General features: G+C 30.1%; 1 protein-coding gene across 1 annotated transcript in view; it reads left to right on the forward strand.

Annotated features, from left to right (window-relative positions):
* Positions 1-1,182: 1,182 nt before the first annotated feature.
* The window catches only part of LOC124543094 (nuclear hormone receptor FTZ-F1), a 67,203-nt gene continuing 47,692 nt past the window's right edge, over positions 1,183-20,693 (forward strand). The window contains exon 1 of the mRNA XM_047121133.1: positions 1,183-1,571. Coding sequence (XP_046977089.1) covers positions 1,394-1,571 — 178 coding nt within the window. The 5' untranslated portion in view covers positions 1,183-1,393. The remainder of the gene's footprint in view (positions 1,572-20,693) is intronic.

Raw genomic sequence — 20,693 nt, forward strand, 5'->3', positions numbered from 1 at the left:
TCAATTTTCAACTGTTCAAACGTTAAACACGTTTAAATAAAAAGATATATATATTTTATTATAAACATTGGTGTATTTATATGTCATAAAATCATATCATGTTATATCATATCATGATCATATCAATTATTATTAAAAAAAAGGAAGTATTGCATGTAACCACTAGAAGTATAACATAAAAAGCAAACTATTGCTTTTTATGTTATACTAATGTGTTAGGCGTTTTTAACAAACTATAATTTATATTATAGGTTAGTCATATACGGAATTGTAATTGAAGTCAAATAATATTAGTAACTTAGGTTCTAAAACTTCAGTCAATGTTTTAGCAATTAGTGTTAAGTACATAATGCTTTTCATTTTAATTTAATAATTCGTACTATAATTTTTCATACAATATAACGCTAATTATAGATAAAGTTTCTACGTATTTACATATATTTTCTTGACTCATGTAATATTTTCCACATTGTAGAAAATATTATAAAAGGCCATTTTCTAAAATTTTGTTGCGAGATGATATAATCGCGAAATAATATAGCGTCTGTGCTAATAACGATATACGACTGTATGTAATAAGTAGTGACATCTGTTTTATCGTAACAACGTAGTAAAATATGACGAAAATTATATCTTAACGTTGTTCTTTATCGACATGGTAGATGGCGCTGACTGCAACCGGATGTTGTAGTCAGTTTGATGTGTTTTAAAAATAATACTTTATAAAGTTTATGTAAAATCTTTAATAATTTTGAATATTGCGTTATATTGTATATAACATTTTGCAGATATTTTTTTTCAATCATAAGTTAACTCACATTATGCCAAAACTTTGTAATCGCAGTCAAACAGATTGACCTACATTCGAAGCCCTTGTGAAAGGATTGTGCAATAGAAACGGTCATTTATTACACAACTCAACGTATTCATAAGCAAATGTATTCATTTTGCACTATTTACATTATTTTTTTAAGCAACTAACAGTTATTTGAATTATAGACATTGAAGTACTCTTATATACTTTTACTTTTTAATTAGTATTTTGACGTTTGTAATACGCTTAAAAAACATAATTTGATAGAAAAATATTTAGTTGCTTTATTTTTCTAAAATAGGCCATGACACACTTTTCTAAATTGGGTTAATTTCTCACTGCCCTTTACCGACATATTTCAATGTCAGTCATGAGTATGGGAGCTCTATTGAACCCGAGTTATGTCGGAATATCAAAGTGTAAGTGAAGTGGCCTAGAGACCTACATTTAGTGTTTTATAAGGAATTATTGATATTTAAGTACAAAATTTGAGATAAAATATTTTCTTAAGCAAAGTAGATGATAATTAACAATTCCTGCGGACAGCTAAATTTAGTTGTTTCGCTCAACCGTCCGTAAATGATGCACGAAGAGTCTCCGAAAATGAGTGTTGCGCAGGGTCTGGCCGCTTCTACGAATCAGGCGAAGAGTGATATTGTGTTAGATGGGTCTGCGGAATACGAGATGAGTTCCGCAGACTCAAAACCTGAAAATATAGCGATGGAGATAAAAATTTCCTACATGGATCCCACAAATGGTATGTAAGATATCACTCTACTAATTACATATTAGTCACGTATAACTATAATATGTATGCCTTAACAGATAATTTTAACTTGTGCCGGATACAAATATAAATAATACTATAAATTAATATCTTAAATAAAACAAATGTATTTAAAGAAAGGTATTTGATACTCAATGTTTGTCTTTATAATATTATTTATAAAATGTGATTTAATTCGTATTAGACTCTATTTAGATTTACTGTACACAGTAAAACTAGTTTTGAGACATGAGGCCATAGGATATATTTTATAAATACTTATATTCAAAACAGACAAGTGCTGGTTGTATAATAATTACATTGTATGCATTGTGTAGACTAGAGGCTACCTGCCCGTACACTCGGTCGCACGGTGTGGCAACGTCGCATTGGCGTTTCGCGCGATCCAACAATGGAATGGGTTGTATGAGATTACGTTTTAAAGTTTTTTAGACGAATAGTCAGTGACTTACGAGTCACCATACGTGTCGTAATAATTAATAGAACGTATATTTATATGAATCGACGATGAATGGACACGACAATTCCATAGCTATTTATTCAGTGGTTGATGTCACTTTGTATTCCGATGGGAGCTCGGCGATCTTCTTGATTTCGTTCGGTGTCAGTAGGGCACGTTCACTGCTTGCGTTCTATAGTGCAGTAGAGCTACGATACCAAGATCATTAAATGGAATGAAGCAATTGGCCTGATGTGAATAATATATTGTCCTTATAAAACATCATTTCATTGAAGAGTTACAAATAGTTGCCATAATTGTTAAATCATGAATAGAACACACGAGTCTTGGTTCTATTAAGAATCTAACAAGTTAAATAATATATAAAAAGTCAAAAGCTTTGCATTGTTTAAAAACTAGATGGCGCTCGCAACGTTTATTTCCATAAGTTACTACTTAATTATATATTAATTAATTATTAATGAGTTAATATATTCACCTTAATTTTCTTCTTCTGTTACGGTTTGAACAAATTAATATGTATATATTTATCTGCGATAATTATAATATAAATAAAAAAAAAACGTATGTAGTCAATGATCTCTACATTGTGACGTTAAGTGTATAAAGGAAATTATCTAGTTAAAATTCACGCTTATAAATCTTAACATTATAAATGCGAAAGATTGGATGGATGAATGTTACTTAATCACGTCAGAACGGCTGAATGGTTTTGAATGAAATTTGGCACTGAAAGAGATTATAGTCTGTGACATCATATATGTTATTTGTTATCTTTAAAATCTGCATCCCAAATACGCGGGCGAAGCCGCGACTGGAAACTATTAAAAGCTCTTTTAGACTATAGTTTGTTTACTTGTGATCTGAACTCAATTCTATTATTGAGTGATGCACATTTTTATCAAATTGGATAAAGAGAGAAATTGTTAATATAAAAGTTGATTTTGATATACACATAAGGATTTATATAATACATAATGTTGGCATCAGTTATACAACTTGTTGTTCAGTAAGTATCAAGTAATGTTATTGCCAAGACATCCTCGGCGAATATTTAAATTTTTTCATTATATTATTAAAAATGACCCACTTGCATGTTTTAAAATATTTTAATGAATCCAAACCAGAAAAAAATGTCTTACATTACTGTATAATATCTCGGGTTGTTATTTACTTTGGTTTTCATTAAAGATAGCTTTGATGCTCTACCAACGAATAAATAATTTGAATAGTCGTGAATTTCTTGCATCTCTAATAATAATACATATTAATGTAAATACATTGCATAAAAATCTCGAAAAAATTATCTACATACACAATTATGATGATAATATTACGATTTACCTAAAAATGTCTTTAAAACTATACAATTTGGCGTTTTCGTATATAATTTGATGTTTTATACAAGTTTATTATTATTATTTAATTTAATTAAAAATTAACTATCGAAGCAAAATACGATACTATAACGCTGTAAACAGTACATCTGTGTAAAATATACATATGGCGTACTTCACGGAACGGATTGCTGAGGCTAGTGATTATTGTATGAAAACTACAATTTAGGATCGTCAAAGACCTATAATTAGATTTTAATGGCGAAATGAAACCATTTCGTGCAACTTTGTTTTTAATAAATGATTGAATTTCAACTGTAATAAATTTACTTTGTAAATCTTTTAGAAAAGTATACAATATTTCTACATTTGATGAAATATTTTAATGTATCATATGGCTTGATAGGAACCCCGATCGGCTGTCGATTAGTAGATATATATCTATGATTATTATATATCTATTATTTATTATATAACATTAATAGGATATAGATGGTAGTGTTACTTAGGCGGTACTTCTAATAAGAAGGTTCATCGTCTGCAAAGTCGTCTAACGGAAATGGCTGCAATGGACAAATTTACTAATTTTTATTTTATAAACTATTTTGTAAATATTTCACCCAGACGAAGGCAGTAATAAGAATAAAAAATAAATCAGCTGAATAACAGTATTGTGCAAGATTGATTGACATTTGCAGTCGCCGCTACCAACCAGATGCGAGGCGTGAATGATAGGTTCGAATTATGGAGTTAAAGATAGCAACTAATCTGTAACACAAAAATATTTATCCAAATAAATCTTAGCATTTTAGCAAAGAATTACAGTTTTAAATAAGCGAGTTACTGTATTAGGTAAATAAAAAAAAAATACTCCGACTATACTGAATCGAGGAGAGTTACACAGTATTTAAAATAAGTATATCGAATCAGATAAATATGTTAAGGAAATATGACGTTAATTGTGGGGGTGGCGAATTTAATTAAATTACCAAGAAATGATTGAAATTAAGATGTAATGTTAAATCTGATTAAAAATAAGCGTCAAAGTAATAACGATAAAGAGATTCTGTCTTCTATGCACATAACTTCAATAAATAAAAAAAATCCTGATACAATAAGTACGTTCTGGGAACGACTATTCTTTGGTAAAATGGTAAGCAGCCTACTGAAACTAGCACATCATATCCATACCATTTGAAAATCGATTTATAAAGAACAAAGAACGATTTCGTTCTATTTTAACTGACATATTTCTCAGAATATTGTTTTTTTTTTTATTTCAGCGCGATTATTTCACGGTAGCTTGCAGTTGTTATATAAACAAAAGATACCTTTTTATTGGAACGCTATAGAGTTAAATTGTATTTAAAATACATGGAAAAATGTAAATTGAATGTATAAAATAGATCCATAATACACAAACGAAGATAAATATATACTATCGCTGATGCTTCTGTAAATATTTTTATGGTATATTTTTTTGTTAAATAAATTATTGTAATATATGTTTAGTTTTGGTCTCATACGTCTTGTAATCTGGGCCTATAGGCATCCTACTATGAAACATATAAAAAGTCAAAAACTATAATAAAAACTTAAGAAAGTAAAGTAATAAATTATGTATAGGTATATTTATGTATCCATATTATATAACTCTATACTAAAACTCTACCGATTTAAAAAATAATCTACCGATTTTATCCCGTGCTACTTCTTAATCTGATAAAAATTTACCATACATCTTTTTACTTGTACAACTGATTAATATTGCTTATACGTTTGCGTTATTTCGAAAACCTCGTTATATTTCTAAAAACATTTTTATTTTATTTTTTTATTTTACGTTAATTTTATAACCTTCAGTATACTAAAGGCTTATATTCCAATCGAAGAAGGAATAAAGATTAACAAAGCTTAGATTTGCATTTCAAGCGATTTACTAAAAGCTCAACTATGGGACAGCTTCTTAAACGTTCAAAACGGCAATTCTTTTCAAATCCGCAATAAGTGTCACTGATTATTCAGTCTAGACCAATTGTGTCGCTCAAATATAGTTTAGCTGGCTTTTGTCCTTTAGTTTTAGGAACGACCATACTCCCTCTTCTGTCCTTTCGGCGACTGACAGTCATCTCTTCCACTACGGCGGCATTTAAAGCTGTATCAACTAATAAGCATACTATATATCCTATCTCCGTCTTGAAGCTATAAATTAATATAAATTTGTAACGATAAACCAATATATATTATCAAAAAAACGAATTGCAAGTGCAGTCAGAACAGTTTTTATGTCTGCGCTTTGGTCTCGTTTTAGGGCTTGGGCATCTGGCATGAAAATAGTCAACGTCCTTACTTTTTTTCATCAAATCGGTTCATTGGTTAGGCCGTGACAGATTAACAGACAGACAGAGTAACTTGCATTTACAATATTACAATAGATTTGTATAGTTAACGTAATCATTTTAGCTTGTTATGAAAACGATCCGAATAAATGCATTAATAAAAAAAACCACATGCAATATATAAACAATTGTAGCAACTCCACTCCCATTCCGAATGCTGTCTTAACGTTTTATTATACTCGAGAGTCAGTGCATAGAAATGGCCCGTATAATTTTTATATACTATATATTATAGAGCTATTCCATAAGTATATAATATACCAGCAGTTAAACGTGGCTTTGCTCGCGCAGATTAACTTAAAGTATGACGTTACTTTAAAACCTTTCTCTATACCACATTGGTGTGTATTTAAAAAATGACGAACTTCCATAAAATTTGTCAACACCTATTTCAACCCCTTAGGGGTAGAAATTTCAAAATTCCTTCCTTATTGGGTGTCTATCCAATAAAACGATCCTGCTCACCAAATTTAATAGATAAAGACCTTAACTATAAAATATATGTTACATTATATATATAGATATAGTAGTAAATAATAATAACAAGAAAACATTTTAACGGGAATTACTTAGTGAAATAACGTGATTTATTTCGATATTAAAAATTCTTACCCCTTCACGTTTTTTCGTTCACGTTATTGTAAATGACGTGCATCAAAAAACTTTGTTAAAATATTTAGAACAGTTTTATTTTTAGTCAACGAGTAAAAATTGCGTACAACTTCAACAATTTGTGTATTTTTTCTTTTCTTTTAATAATTATAAAGAAATTAATCTTTTTACTTTTACCCCAATAGTATGTACAGGATAAATAATTATTGTTCACAAAAGGCTAGTAATGAACCGAATATTTTCGCGGTATAAACTCTCGAGAAGGTATTACAAGTCATGGATTCGAGGCAATGATAGCCTTTCTACCAATTTCTACCTTCCTAAAATATATATTTTTATTCTAAAACAATGGTTTTCATAATAATCTTTTTTACTTAGTTTAAAATCTTATCTCCCATATTTCGCCTACTCTGACTAATGGATAACTCGGCCCTGGCTATAACAGTTTAATGGTGTTTTTTGATACTACAAATACATTTATATAAATTATTTTTGAGTATAAGGTACGTTTTTTTTGCGTTATAAACAATAACACAAAAATATATATGAGAATCGAAAATCGAAACTATGACTAAAAGCTCTATTTTGAACTTTTCTATCATTGAAGCCAAAATACAACACACACACAGTGTTAAAATATATTTTAAACCTTTTTGATAGTTGCATGTATACATTAAACCTGACTTTCTATATTATTTCTTATACATATTAGTAGAATATATTCGTTGTCTTTTATAAATATCAATAAATATCAGTTCCACTCTTCTATATCACCCATTAAAACATAGATTATAACTCCTGTTGAAACTTATTAATATAAAAAAAAAAAACATTTTTTATTTCGGAATTTAACATAACTGGTCACATACATATAGTTGCGTTAAAGAAAATTCAAAACTGAAAGGCTTAACGCTTGTTACAAATTGAGATTGTTGCTCAAAAGTATAGTAATATTTGAACTCGCTACTAATATTATCGCAATATAGAACAATATTTCACGAGAGAATTGCGCACTAGGTTTATATGCAAAGCGTCAACTCTCGCCTATGAAAATACAGTTTGCATTACTAATTTAACACGAACGGAGTCGTCTGTGTTCGAAACAATTTCGTAATAGTTTACTACTTAATCATCGGATGTCGTCACAACTTTAGAATCAGATGCGCAGATTGACTTTGCGCGTGTATCTCGATAACTTCGAAATTACTGTTTAAGTATGTGAGGAATTACTCAATTTTGTGTTTACATAACACGCGACCAAAGTATATATATTTCTTAAGTAACATCTTAAACCATGACAAACATTAATCTGGAGACACAAGTATCAGATAAAAAAAAGTCGGAATACTTTTTAGTTCTTTCAACATAAAGAATAGAATAGATTAATGCGAACGCTAGTTGTTAATTGCGTTCGCATATTTGACTACAATCAATTTACCTTCAACAAAATAGCTAGATGATTCGATACAGTCCTTATCGGGTATCGATTCTTGTTTTGTTAAGTCTAATTGTTATTATTTTTGTAGAGCAAGGCCGATGCATCCGTTTCGTATAGATCAGAGCTAAACTTTTCTATAAACGTTTTAATTATTAATTTAGTACCTTGTGGAAATATACTTATGATATTATTGTGGATGTATCATATAAGATAAATACATGCTCTTTAGAAACAAATATACTTTGGGAAACGACCGGTCTTTACTATCAGCGGGCCTCGTCTGTGACCCAGTGACCCAGTTACGCGGCAGAGTAGCTATCGCTTATATCGTCCACAAGTACGTAATACCTTGTACTAGCGCAGTGCGTTTGTATGGAAAAAAAATGATCGTAATTGAAAATTGTCGTTGAGAAACCGCGCTTAGAAGAATAATTCCAAATAAAAAACACGACTATTAAATTTTGGTTGTCAAAATATTTAATTTTATATCAAATTTTCAGAGTCGTAAATAAGGTGTTAATTTAAATAGGTATTTAGTTATGTAGTCTATTGCGAAAACTATCTGATACAACCAAGATAATTTGTATATTAATGTTTTAAGAAATTGGGAGCAAACAAAAAAGTAACGAAAAAGTAACACTTTTTTGTTGGGAGATATAATTGACATGAAAATTTGCATTCTTATCAATTACAATTCGTATTGACTTACAAGTACTACTTTATATAATACTCGATAAATTAAAGTGGAAATTAAAATCGTTAGCAAGCCGACCGATTCCATTTAGGTACTTTAGAATCAAAGCCAATCTATATTATACAGGCTGGTATTAATATTTTGCTTAGGTTACCTATTATTTTCTTTGTCGTATCCTAGGCGGCTGCGTCCTAAAAACCGAAATATTGTATAACCGTTGAAACGAGCCAAGTACTGATTTAAAGGGATTAAACTTTTTAGTTACCAGATTGCTAACGCATTGCCATTGAAAGGAATTTGTTGTTTACGTTGCTTACAGACTACAGTGTCAATGTCTATGAGTGGAGGTCACCACTTACCAATGCACGGCAACTTGCTCGTCTCGAATCTTGTATTAGATATAGAAGAATGAAATTTGTGACACAGCAATATTACTTTGATATATAACATCATCTTGAATATCTTTTGAGTATGCGATACATGTACAAAGCCCTACCGCAGTGCTTATGTCACCGGAGATTTCTAAGGACCGTTAGTTTATATTAATTCAAACTTAACTGTAAACTAACGAAAACGATTAGGATAAATTATTATTATATGTAATAATTTAATCAACAAACATGTATTTTGATATAATAATAAGTTTATAAGTTGTCGCTTAGAGGGCCTGACATTTCAGTAAAACAAGTAACACTTTTTCACTTTACCAATATACTTTGTTAAAATTATAATTCATAATTCCATCTTTATACGGACTACAACAGATTCTATAAATAGTTCACTTGTCAAGTAATTGATTTCTACTTAAAATTAACCTTAACAATGTACTTAACATTGTCAATGTTAGTGTAGAACATGATTTTCTTTATAATTTAATTTAAAATTTCAGAAGTGTATCTTAAACAATATTTGATATCGACAATAATGTTTGCAGACTAAGGTGCTTGTCACCTGTATACTTAGAGCGATTTTGTAAAATGATCATACGTCATAAATTTTGAAAAATTAGGAACCCGCAGAATAAAATGTGGTCGACTCTAATTTTTCGACGGTACATTACATAAACTACGTGATTGTGATATTTAAGCGTCTCGAGCATTAGCGGGAACTTAATTCTTTAGGTTAGGTGTTTATCATTACTATTCTAAGCACCGTCTGCCAAAAAAAACTACATCATAGTAATGAGCGATGCGTGTTATGTAATATAAATACGTAGATAATGTTATAATATTTAAATATATGTATGTTTCGTGTTTAAAATATTTTTTATCAAGAAATAGAACATAGTAACAATAATATGTACAAAATTCTTTCATCGTACTGTAATGCATTGGGCGAAATTGTTGTCTCTACGTGAAATGTAGTTATGTTATGCATTGTGTTTTCGACGAGTTTATTAAAAACATTTTAAAACAAAACTATGTTAAAAGTATTCATATACATCGGGATGAGACAGCTTAAAAGAAAATCATGTCAATAAAAATAATTCGGGTGACGCCAAGCCCAGTTGACCTGACACACATGCCGGTGCCAACAACTGCGACATACTTTCAGAACTGAAAATTTCCTAATTTACTGCAAGTTGGAATTAAAACATTTTTTTTTTAAATATTTCGTGTTAAAAACAATGTCCAGTGTGTTCGACGGGTCTACTCATTAACGCAATGCTATGCGGTGATTTTTTTTTTAATTTTTAGCATTTACAATACACGATTTTGCTAATTACCTCCTATATTAATTTATTTACTAATAACATATATTTAAGAATATAAGTTTGTTTTTATTCTAGTCGTTAGATCACATATAAAATATTGCAAATCTGATTCCAAGATTTTTCTGAACTGTAACATGCATCAGAAAAATAATTTCTAGAAAACTATTTTCTTTGAAATTAGGATCATTTCAATGAAGGTTTTGTTGGTTTCCAGACAGGTTGATAAAGCACTCGGAAAGATTCATTTGTAGGTATATCTCTAACTCTATATACATTTTAAGTACCTAGTTAATAAAATAAAAAAAGAACTGAATTTTACAAGTGAAAATTATTTAAAACATACTTGATAATAGATATACGTATATTATTTTATTCAACATTCTGGGAAATATTCAAATGAATTTCGCAAAATATCACATTTGCGGGCCGGGTATAAACAAAACTCTAATTTGAATAAAAAAACCAAAAGGATTTTCATAGTAGTTTTCTAGAGCGTTTTATGTTTGAAATTTAAACTAGACGACAAAAAAGTATGTATATAACACTTTGCTGGAGCGTTTTTTTTGTTTTTAAATAAAGTTTACTTATTTAGTGTAAAACCCACCCGTAAATATGATATTACATATTCTTTTTTCGAATTTAATTTGAATATTTCCGCGAAAAAGTATTACAACAATACCTCTCTTCGGTTTTTTATTATAGATTTTATGCACATTAAGTCTAAATTGTCATCGAAATTGGAATAGTAGTTATACATCTTGATTTTTATTAATTATTGTTTACATACATTTGATTCTAATCTTGTTACTACAATGAAAGAAAATGAAACAATAAAAGTTGACGTCGGTCGCTCTTCTACTTATTCCCTTTGTTATACTCCACAGGAAAACATGTTTAAATTAAACGATGCGGGTTCAATACCGACATTTGTTTACGCAACAACGTGCTCACACGTGTGACTTTGTTTTGTGAAACTATGTAAGTGTCCTAATTGCGTATCAATAGCAAATGGCTATGGAATTAGAAGCGTTTTTATAATCGTACGAACCTTTGAATATTTAAATATTTCTCTAATACAAAATTCTATAAGCGAATTATATTACGTGCGAGATAAAAAATATCCATATTAATGAAAGTACAATAAATATAATACAGTAAAAAGCCCTTTGTTGCGAAAAATATATATATTGTAAAAAATATAATAAAAACATTAGGTGTTTTACATTTAAATTTTATGATCTGAATTTTGAAAGTAAGCCAATTATTTATTGGTACCACATTGCTCCAGTTTGTAATCAATAATTACTACTCTCGTAGAATAATTACTTCAATGGCACCATTTATTTTATACTTGGAGACTTCTACTTGAAGTTTTTATCTTTGTTGCACGCAATGTGTAGTACAAGCGATATAAACTTTAATAGAAATGTGATAATTATAGACTTAAAATTCATTCGGTTAATTTCGTCATTTTTAAACTTTCCGCACCTCAATTGCTTTGTAAAGAAATTTGTATTTTTTCTTTTACTAAGTATGACTCAGACACCACATAAATTAATAGCTTTGTAGTAATTTTTAATTTTATATAATCAATTAATTGGTTAATTTTATTGAAATAAAAAAAGGCATAAACTTTATAAGATATTAAAAATAATTTAGGTTAGTTTCGATATTTTCAATAAATAAATGAAACTCTTAATGTTTACGTTTTGAATGAATTGTTATTATAAAAATAGGTATAAAAAAATGGTCGTTTAATAGTACTGGTTCTTATATTTTATGTTAGTGGTTCAAATGTAAATTGACTAAATAAAATTTTTTGTTCAACTAGTATTTCTTTTTTATTATTGTATAATATTTCAAACACTCGTGAACACGATATGCTTGATCTAGGACAATATAGAACATAGTATGATGACAGGGCCATCAAACGGAATAAAGATCAAGTACTGGCTTTCCTGTCTAGGCTCATTCAATTACCTGTTCAGGATATACGGTCCTACCCGAAAGTGTAGTAGGTCAGAAGAAACAAAAAATACTCATAATTTATATATAAATAGTCATTTATTAAAAATGCAAAGCATGAGATTTTTTTTACTTGTATTATCTCGGCGTATTTTTACGTACTGCTTCCAAAAGATTTTTTTGGATCAAATGAAAAAGTAACGAATACGTGTTGATATACCATTAGTTCTGAATTGCGTTATCCAACTGACAAAGAATCTCTGGAGCGAGCGAGCGACATATAACAGAGAGCCAAAGAGCTCTTATGTTATTAACTTTTTTAATTCTTCGTATACAGTTCATATTTAGAGCCATATATCTATATAGGGCATCTGCATAAACCAATATGGGATATACATAAAATTATAGAGCTTTAATGACATAACACTAAAATAGGTCAGGTCATAACGATTCCACGTAATTTTAGTAGCTAAGTAATTTTGTACGATATGAGCTGTTCTAAGCCAATAGATTGTACTTAGGGTAACACAGTAGCCCAAATTCTTCGTATAGTGCGTTCGGTGTTACCTTAGGTACGAGGTAAGTCCTGTTATTATAAGAGTGAGATAGTGTGAGTAGTAAATAAAAAAAATTACAAACATTTTTAAAGCATACTATGATTTTGTTTAATTTTACTTTTATAAATGTGATAACTCGTGAAGTTTTTAAGGATTTCGATCTCCCTTTGTTAAATTGCTGTCACTGAAAATGTTTTATTATTTCATGTCATAAATGGAGAGTGTTTAAATGTTATGTACCGTGTGTCTCTTTAGTATTTTCTCATTCTGATATTTATATATTTTATTCAGGTAAAGGTTGTCTGAAAGATGTTGCTTAAATCAATAAGAACGCTTTTTAGAAACTTTAATAAGCGTATTATTTATATTTTGTCTTGATTTTTAGGTTTAATGCAAGAAAATAAGTTTTATTCTGTTCAATTAAAATAAACTAGTTTTATGAATCATTAGAAGAAAATCATAAGAATAAAAACTTAATTAAACACGTACGCGGGTTTTATTACGTAGATATTATAGCCATGAATGCTTAATTTTATTTATAACATTTTAATATTTACAATATTGATTTAATAATGTACATAACGGACGAGCTGTAAAAACTCACCCATATATTCCTAGTAACTTAAAATATTTGATATAAATTTTAATTAGTAGTGGTTTCTGCAAATATACACGTGAAAAAAATTCGTAAATTTCATCACATCCGATTATATAAATATAAAAACCGGTATAAAGCTTTTACTAATTACTCAATTAAAAGCAGTCGTTAGACCTTTTTGAAAATTCATCAACTAAAAGGGTAAAACTTAGGAAGAAAGTTTGTTTTTGCAATTTCATTACTTTTACAAGTAAAAAAATTATTAATTTAGTATTTGAAGCTATTGCTTATGCGTGAAAGAAACCCTTCGATGTAACACTTTTTTTTTTTTGTAAATTCATCTCAGTAAAGGATTAAAAGGAAGGAAAGTTTTAATACAATTTCGGAAGGTGAGAATTACGAATTTGATGTTGTGGCTTATGTTTATGTGGCTTATGTTGAGGATATGAAGCAAGCTTGAACCCCAAGGAATTATATATAAAGAATAGGGCATAGGGTACTTTTTATACGTAACGCTTCACCATCAACCCCCAGGAATGCAAGCGAAACCGCTGTCATATCTACTATTATGTAAAAAGGTAGCATGAATTTGTTCTTTTCATTGATAACTATAAATTAAATATTTTACCATAAAGAAAGCTTACTTGGGCTTTTAATACTTTTTAGTAATCTATACTTAAATTATCTAAAATAAACCATTTTAAATTACTTTAGACGTTTTGCTGGTATTTTTTTATTTGTAAGTACTGTATTGAAATAATTAGTTTAATTCGGTCGAATGAGAGTTTCAATAACAAAAAGTTCTCCGGCTAACCTCAGCCGTACGTGACAACTGGTCAGCGGTCCACACATTTGATGATAAATTTCAATATTATTCCCTTGTGATAAAGGTTTATTTTTAAAAGTAATTCAGTAAAGAGATACTTCTAGAAGTGTACGGAGATATGGACATGTTAAACAAGAGTCGATTTAAAATAGTGAAGGCAGCGTCCGGTTTTTGTGTATTCAAAACGACAGTTTGAGCACTATCTGTGTCAAGGTGTGGATCGACTCTTGCGCAAACCGTTTTTTAATACTACGCTCGGTTGCGAGGTAATTAATTCGATTCGGAGTGTCGCAACAAATGATACTTGCTGTAGTTTTCGTGTGTTTGAATTTTATGCCTCTTTATGAATCGACTTAAGTTTTGAAGGTTAAAACTTAAAATAACACGCAATCTGCTTTAGAAATAATGATTAAAACAAATAAAAAACCATTATAATTTGCTATAACGGAGCAGTTTTTCATTAACTGTAATTGTAACAAATTCTTATTGGAGAAACTAATTATTATTGTTTACTGCAATTCATGAGAAAATGAGAAAAACCGTATGTCTTAAATATGAGAAAATAATTGAATCAGGCCAATAAGGTCAATAAATAAAGAAACATATCGAAAGAAATTATCAACATATATAACGTAAATTACAATTAAAAATGGCTCAACAATGTCCCCATAATAGCCTGGTGGCCCTGCTCTCGATAGCTCTCCTTAGATGGCTCCCAAGCAGACTAGGTCGAGGAAAACAACTGCGATGTCAGTGTCATAACTCTACTCGACTATATGAGCACAATTAAGTTTAATTATCCAATGCCTCCTAGTGGCAGTTCCACACAGACAATTCAACAGAAAACACGCAATGAATGTCGATTTATAACATATAATGTATTGATTATTTGAATGAACCATTATTGTAAGAGGTAAGGCTGTGTGGTCAGCCGTACATTGCATACGTACTTTTGTGCTGTTTGCTTGATGTTTGTTGTTGCGCGAATGGCCTTAAGTCTCAAGGTGCCGAAAAAGTAAATGCTACAAAATTTCCATAATTTGATCCAAACAACTAGAAACATGAATTGATAACTGTTGATTGAAAATTTAGTCGATTTTATTTTATAAATATCTATTTATGAGTATGTATTTTTGTAAATTTAAAATATTATGATAATTTTATTTAAAAAAAAAAAAAAAACACGGTACTAATAGGAATACGTAAGTGTCAACAAGTTGTAATTTTTTTGACATTAAGTTGTACTTAACTCTCACTATATACCTGTACTCTATTCCGACCATTAGAGGAGAAAAGTCAAATAAACAACATTTGACAGTAAGTTGACTCAATACCTTTGGTCGGGAGCTTGAATCTATGGTATTCGCTATGCGAAATGTCTATCGACTTGCGAAAAAATGGTAATTTGCACTTAAAGATTAATATAATAAGGAATATTGGTAGTAAAATTAAAGCGGATATAAGTAGTTATTTTTTTATGGTATAGGTTGGTGGACGAGCATATGGGCTACCTGATGTTAAGTGGTCACCATCACCCATAGACAATGACGCTATAAGAAATATTAACTATTCCTTACATCGTCAATTTGCCACCAACTTTGGGAACTAAGATGTTATGTCCCTTGTGCCTGTAGTTACACAGGCTCACTCACCCTTCAACTCGGAACACAATAATACTGAGTACTGCTATTTGGCGGTAGAATAACTGATGAGTGGGTGGTACCTACTAAGACCACTAAGTAAGTAGTTAAGTGTAATAGTGTTGTTTTATAAATAAAGACATTTTAATCATAAACTCTCAGTAGTGCACAATATTATTGAATTATAGGCAAGTCGCATGAAATTCGTAGGCCTGAGGTTTGTTTAACTTTATTCCTAGTTCGATAGGTATTGGTTATAGATTTTTAACTTGTTGGTACAAATATAAAAATACTTCGTTTAAAATTACACGGCACGCAAAATAATAATAAATATTATTTTAAATGTAGTAAAAAGCTTAAATGTCCCATTGCGTAGATCACGTCAATTTGATCCCAAGATCGCGGGCTTTAATCCTAGTGAGCGACAGTCATTTTATACGTTAAATTTATTTTATAATTAATCTCGTGTTCAATGGGTTAAGGAAAATATCGCGAGGAAACCTTCATACGTCGGATGATATTTTGCAACATCTGTTTCCACCATCCCGCACTAGTGCAGTGTGGTGGAATAAGGGCCACAGTTACTCTTTCAGAGAAGACCTACTGTTGGACAATGGGCAATTACTACTTAAAATATTTTGTTTCGAATAGATTGTAATAATATAATACTTCATGTATTATATTTAACATCGAATATTGCGTAATTTAATTGCTTCAGTAGGTACCCGGTATTTCATAAATCTCAAGTTACATTAAAAAAAACTGTATCCGTATGAGATACAGTTTAATCGAGTAAAGTCACAAAAAAACGTCTAACTCTACCTCAGCGTAAACTTAGAAAAGTTTTGATTCAATACGCAACATTTTGATTTGTTTGTTGTAAAAACATTAAAATCAATTGATTATTATTATTGTAATGTAAAAGGACTTAACACAAAAACAAGCAGGTCGAAAAAGTGACATTGTTTTATAAATAATTATTTAATGATAAAGATAAGAGCTGAACTGAGCGAGTAATGACGTGTGACGTCACCGCAACGTAGTACGTTGAACAAATGAAAACTGTTTTTTATTCAATAAAAATTAGTCAGTCAGCTTAAAGTGGAAAGCACGGGATGGTGACACTGCCGAATGCTTTATGTTCCATTTATATTCTTCAGCTCAGCTCCTTGAAGTGACAATACAAACGTATACTCGTGATCAAACGAATATCTTCGGTATTAACACGTACATAGAAACAGTCCGATAGTTTTGGTTTCTATTAGACTACAAAACAATAATTATAAGGTTACCTTTATAACAGGATTAACTGTTCATACTACATACTCTTTGTCTGTCAAAACGTAACCGCTTCGTATTGTTTGCTAATTTCAGACGAATAATACCTACGTTTATTGTACACATGATGTCGCAACACGTTATTTTAACGATGGGAACGTATAAAAACGTTTTTTATTCTTACATTGTTTTATACATGAACCATATTTAAATTTCTTCCCATTGCCACAAAAATTCAAATGAACTATGAAATTAGGAAATAATTCATAATACATATTTACACTTTAATGAATTATTGTTCGTTTTATGAAAATGTACTGTATTTTAATTAAATACGGTGTAAACTTTAATTTATACTATTAACCGGCTATTTTTGATCCTTTGATTATTTCATTAGTAAGGTCAAGGAGTGTTTGCAATATTACATGAGGATTCAATAGACTCTAATTAAAATTAGGGGCCTAGTCAAGAGTGTGTTCGAATGAAACGTATTGAATTCCTGAGATACTTGCCTTAAAGCATCAGTAGCCTAGGCTCTGTACAAGCGAGCTGCTTATCTCTAGGTGTAACGTGTAACGTCACTTCACGTCGACTACAATAGCGCCTGACCTTCGCCTACTTACCCGCTCGTTTGGATCGAGCCTCTCGGAATCTTTTCAAAACATTCATCTATTCATCTCGCTCTTTATTTTACCTATGCTAAGTTTAATGTCTCGGTTTAATATATTTGTTGATTGTGACAAATTATACGTAGTTACCTACTCAGAATGTCAGTTCTAAATACCTGGAATGGTCCGGTCTCCATTTCGAATGTATTTTGTAATGACTAATAAAGCTAAACTAATTATTTCAAATAGTATAAAACTGTGTGTATTATCAAAACGGTCTTTTAAAACGTTATTGATCAAGACTTAAAATATTAGAGATTTAATTTATAATAACAAACAAATATTTTCTTGCAACGGATTCTGTATAATTTTGCATTTTAATCTCACAAATAATCTGTATTCCAAGGAAATAGTTGTTTTTTTTTTTTAAATTTATATTTGTATTAAAATTATAGGAATAAAAGCGGAATCTAGGAAAATAATCCTTAATGCTCTTATGAATATTTATTAGTCGAAGCAATTTCCTTTACAATCCATATAATGGTAAGTTTTATCTTTTTATGTCGTAAAAGCAATTAATATTGTTATCAATTTATTAAACTTAAAATAATGTAATAATATATAAATAAGACTTGACATCTGTAACCTACATAAAATAATGTCAACTGCAGTTCTGTTATCCTCTGCCCTGGATTTTATGAACTTGACCTAGTTTTAGCCGTACGTGGATGAATAACTAATAATTTATATAAATACTTTAGTTACTGCAAACATTACTGTTTACAACTCCGACATGTATACGACGATTGCAAGGGTAACGCCAGCATGAAAAACATATTTATAAGTGTTACAAACAAACTTCTATAATTATAGTCGTAATGAATCATAATTCCGATTATTTGATTTCTAATTGTAATCTACACTCAATTGGGTATCTTATGCTGTAAAAGTTTTAAACGTTCACATAATTAACTAAAATATAATAAATTTCACGTTTTTTTTTTCTTTTGAAACTTGTAATATTAATTTTGTTTTAGGAATTAACAACTTCCTATATATTTTGACTAGTGATCTACGATCACCTCACTCGCGCACTCCGGTGTCGGGTCACCCTCACCCTCCACTGGGTGGCATGTTATTTATTCCCTTTGACCCATTTTCGACTTGATCTTGATCCGCTCGACCTAATTTCCATGAATATATTTACAAATCGCTTTAGCTTGCAGTTTCACTTGCGTTAGACACTTAGTGTAAATATTTGTATTTTTTTTTATTATAACGTTTATTATTACGTTTTAAATTTATCCTTAGTTCAAAATGATGTGGTTCGACTGAGAATAATTTAAAAATCAATTAGTATATATAATTACGAAATTGTGATTCCATTTTATTTTAGTCACACTAAATACGTAGATATCTGTCGGCTAAAGTGCCAATACAAATAAACACTCCACAGTACCAACTTTTGATAGAAACTACAAAAATATCTGTAAGGAATGACCGCTTAGCTATTAGTTGTTAAATCCCCCTGACCTACTTTTGTGAACTTGGCCCATATTATATATCAACCCTGGATACTGTTTTGAGTACATTTCTTCAAATAAAAGATGATCTCAAGGATTTTCTTGTATTTTTTTTTTTATTTAAACGAGTGGGTTTTTGGTTGAAAGTACAAATTATTTTTTCAAAATCATATAGAATGACATCATGAATATCGTGAGAAGGACAGTCATTATTATTTACATGGAAAGTTTTAAAAGCTCCTTAGATGACATAAATTAAATATGTCTCATTGTCACACTAGAAATAATTAACCATTCAAATGTATTTTTCATTATTTCATATAATGATCAAGATTTTCTCCATTTGATGGCTTTTTTTGTTTAGTCACTCAATAAGATATTGTCAACAACCTTGACACAGTTTTCATTATTACAAGGGAAGTCGCGAAGCATTTCTCGCTTACAATGGAAAATTAGATAAACAAACCTTGTTACTGCACCATTGTATTGTGGAACCTCGACGGCTGCATCGTTTTTTTTTTAGTATTGTAAATAAAATATAATCGTCGATTAGATTTTTTTATGAAATCAAAATTTTAAAACTAACTTGGTGCTCTATACCAACTTAAATTTTATTTATTTCGCCCATCCGCATACATCTATGAAACTTTTATATAATTTGTAATTTATGGTATGTTTTAGAATGAAATATATAGATTTAAACAGAAGAATTACTTGAGGAAAATGCAGATAGTATTCTGCAGACAACTGTGTCGAGGTCACTGCGTTCTTGAAAATGGATCGATATTAACATTACTGTGTAATCATTATTGGAAACTACACTATCCCGCAACACATAATATATATGTTAAGATACTATAAGGATATCGGAGAAACCAACCCACGGTACTTCTTTGAACAGTTCGGCGATGTCGACACCGGCACGTTTATTTATTTCCATTTTCTCCGACTGGCAGATACGACGTGACTCATTGGTTTTTAAACTTTCGCATCCGCATCGAATCCTTATAAAGACTAACTTTATTTTTATTTATGTTTTCCATATTTATCATTAATCCCAAAGGGAGACAAGTTCAATACGTGCCCTTGTATTAATGATTAAATAATTTGCTCGCATGCCAAGGGCAATTATGGAACAAGATTATCGCCCGAGATTCAACGCATGATTTGATCCTTTCACACTGTTCCCCAAAGACTAAGGTCGATTGCTATGTTATTGGCGTAGGTTGTCCTGGTAATAACATCCATTAACCAGTCTTAGTTGAATTATTAGATAATTATTGATGTGACGTTCTTACTTTGTTTTTATTTAAGTGGAAAGAAAACAGACTCGAAATATTTGTATTGCACAATCTACTGCAAACCTAATTTAATACGTCATATTTGGGCGTGATGATGCGACCAATGTACGAACTTTCACATATTACTAAGACGCATATGTAC

Source organism: Vanessa cardui, chromosome Z, assembly GCF_905220365.1.
Source record: "Vanessa cardui chromosome Z, ilVanCard2.1, whole genome shotgun sequence".
NCBI lineage: Eukaryota > Metazoa > Arthropoda > Insecta > Lepidoptera > Nymphalidae > Vanessa > Vanessa cardui.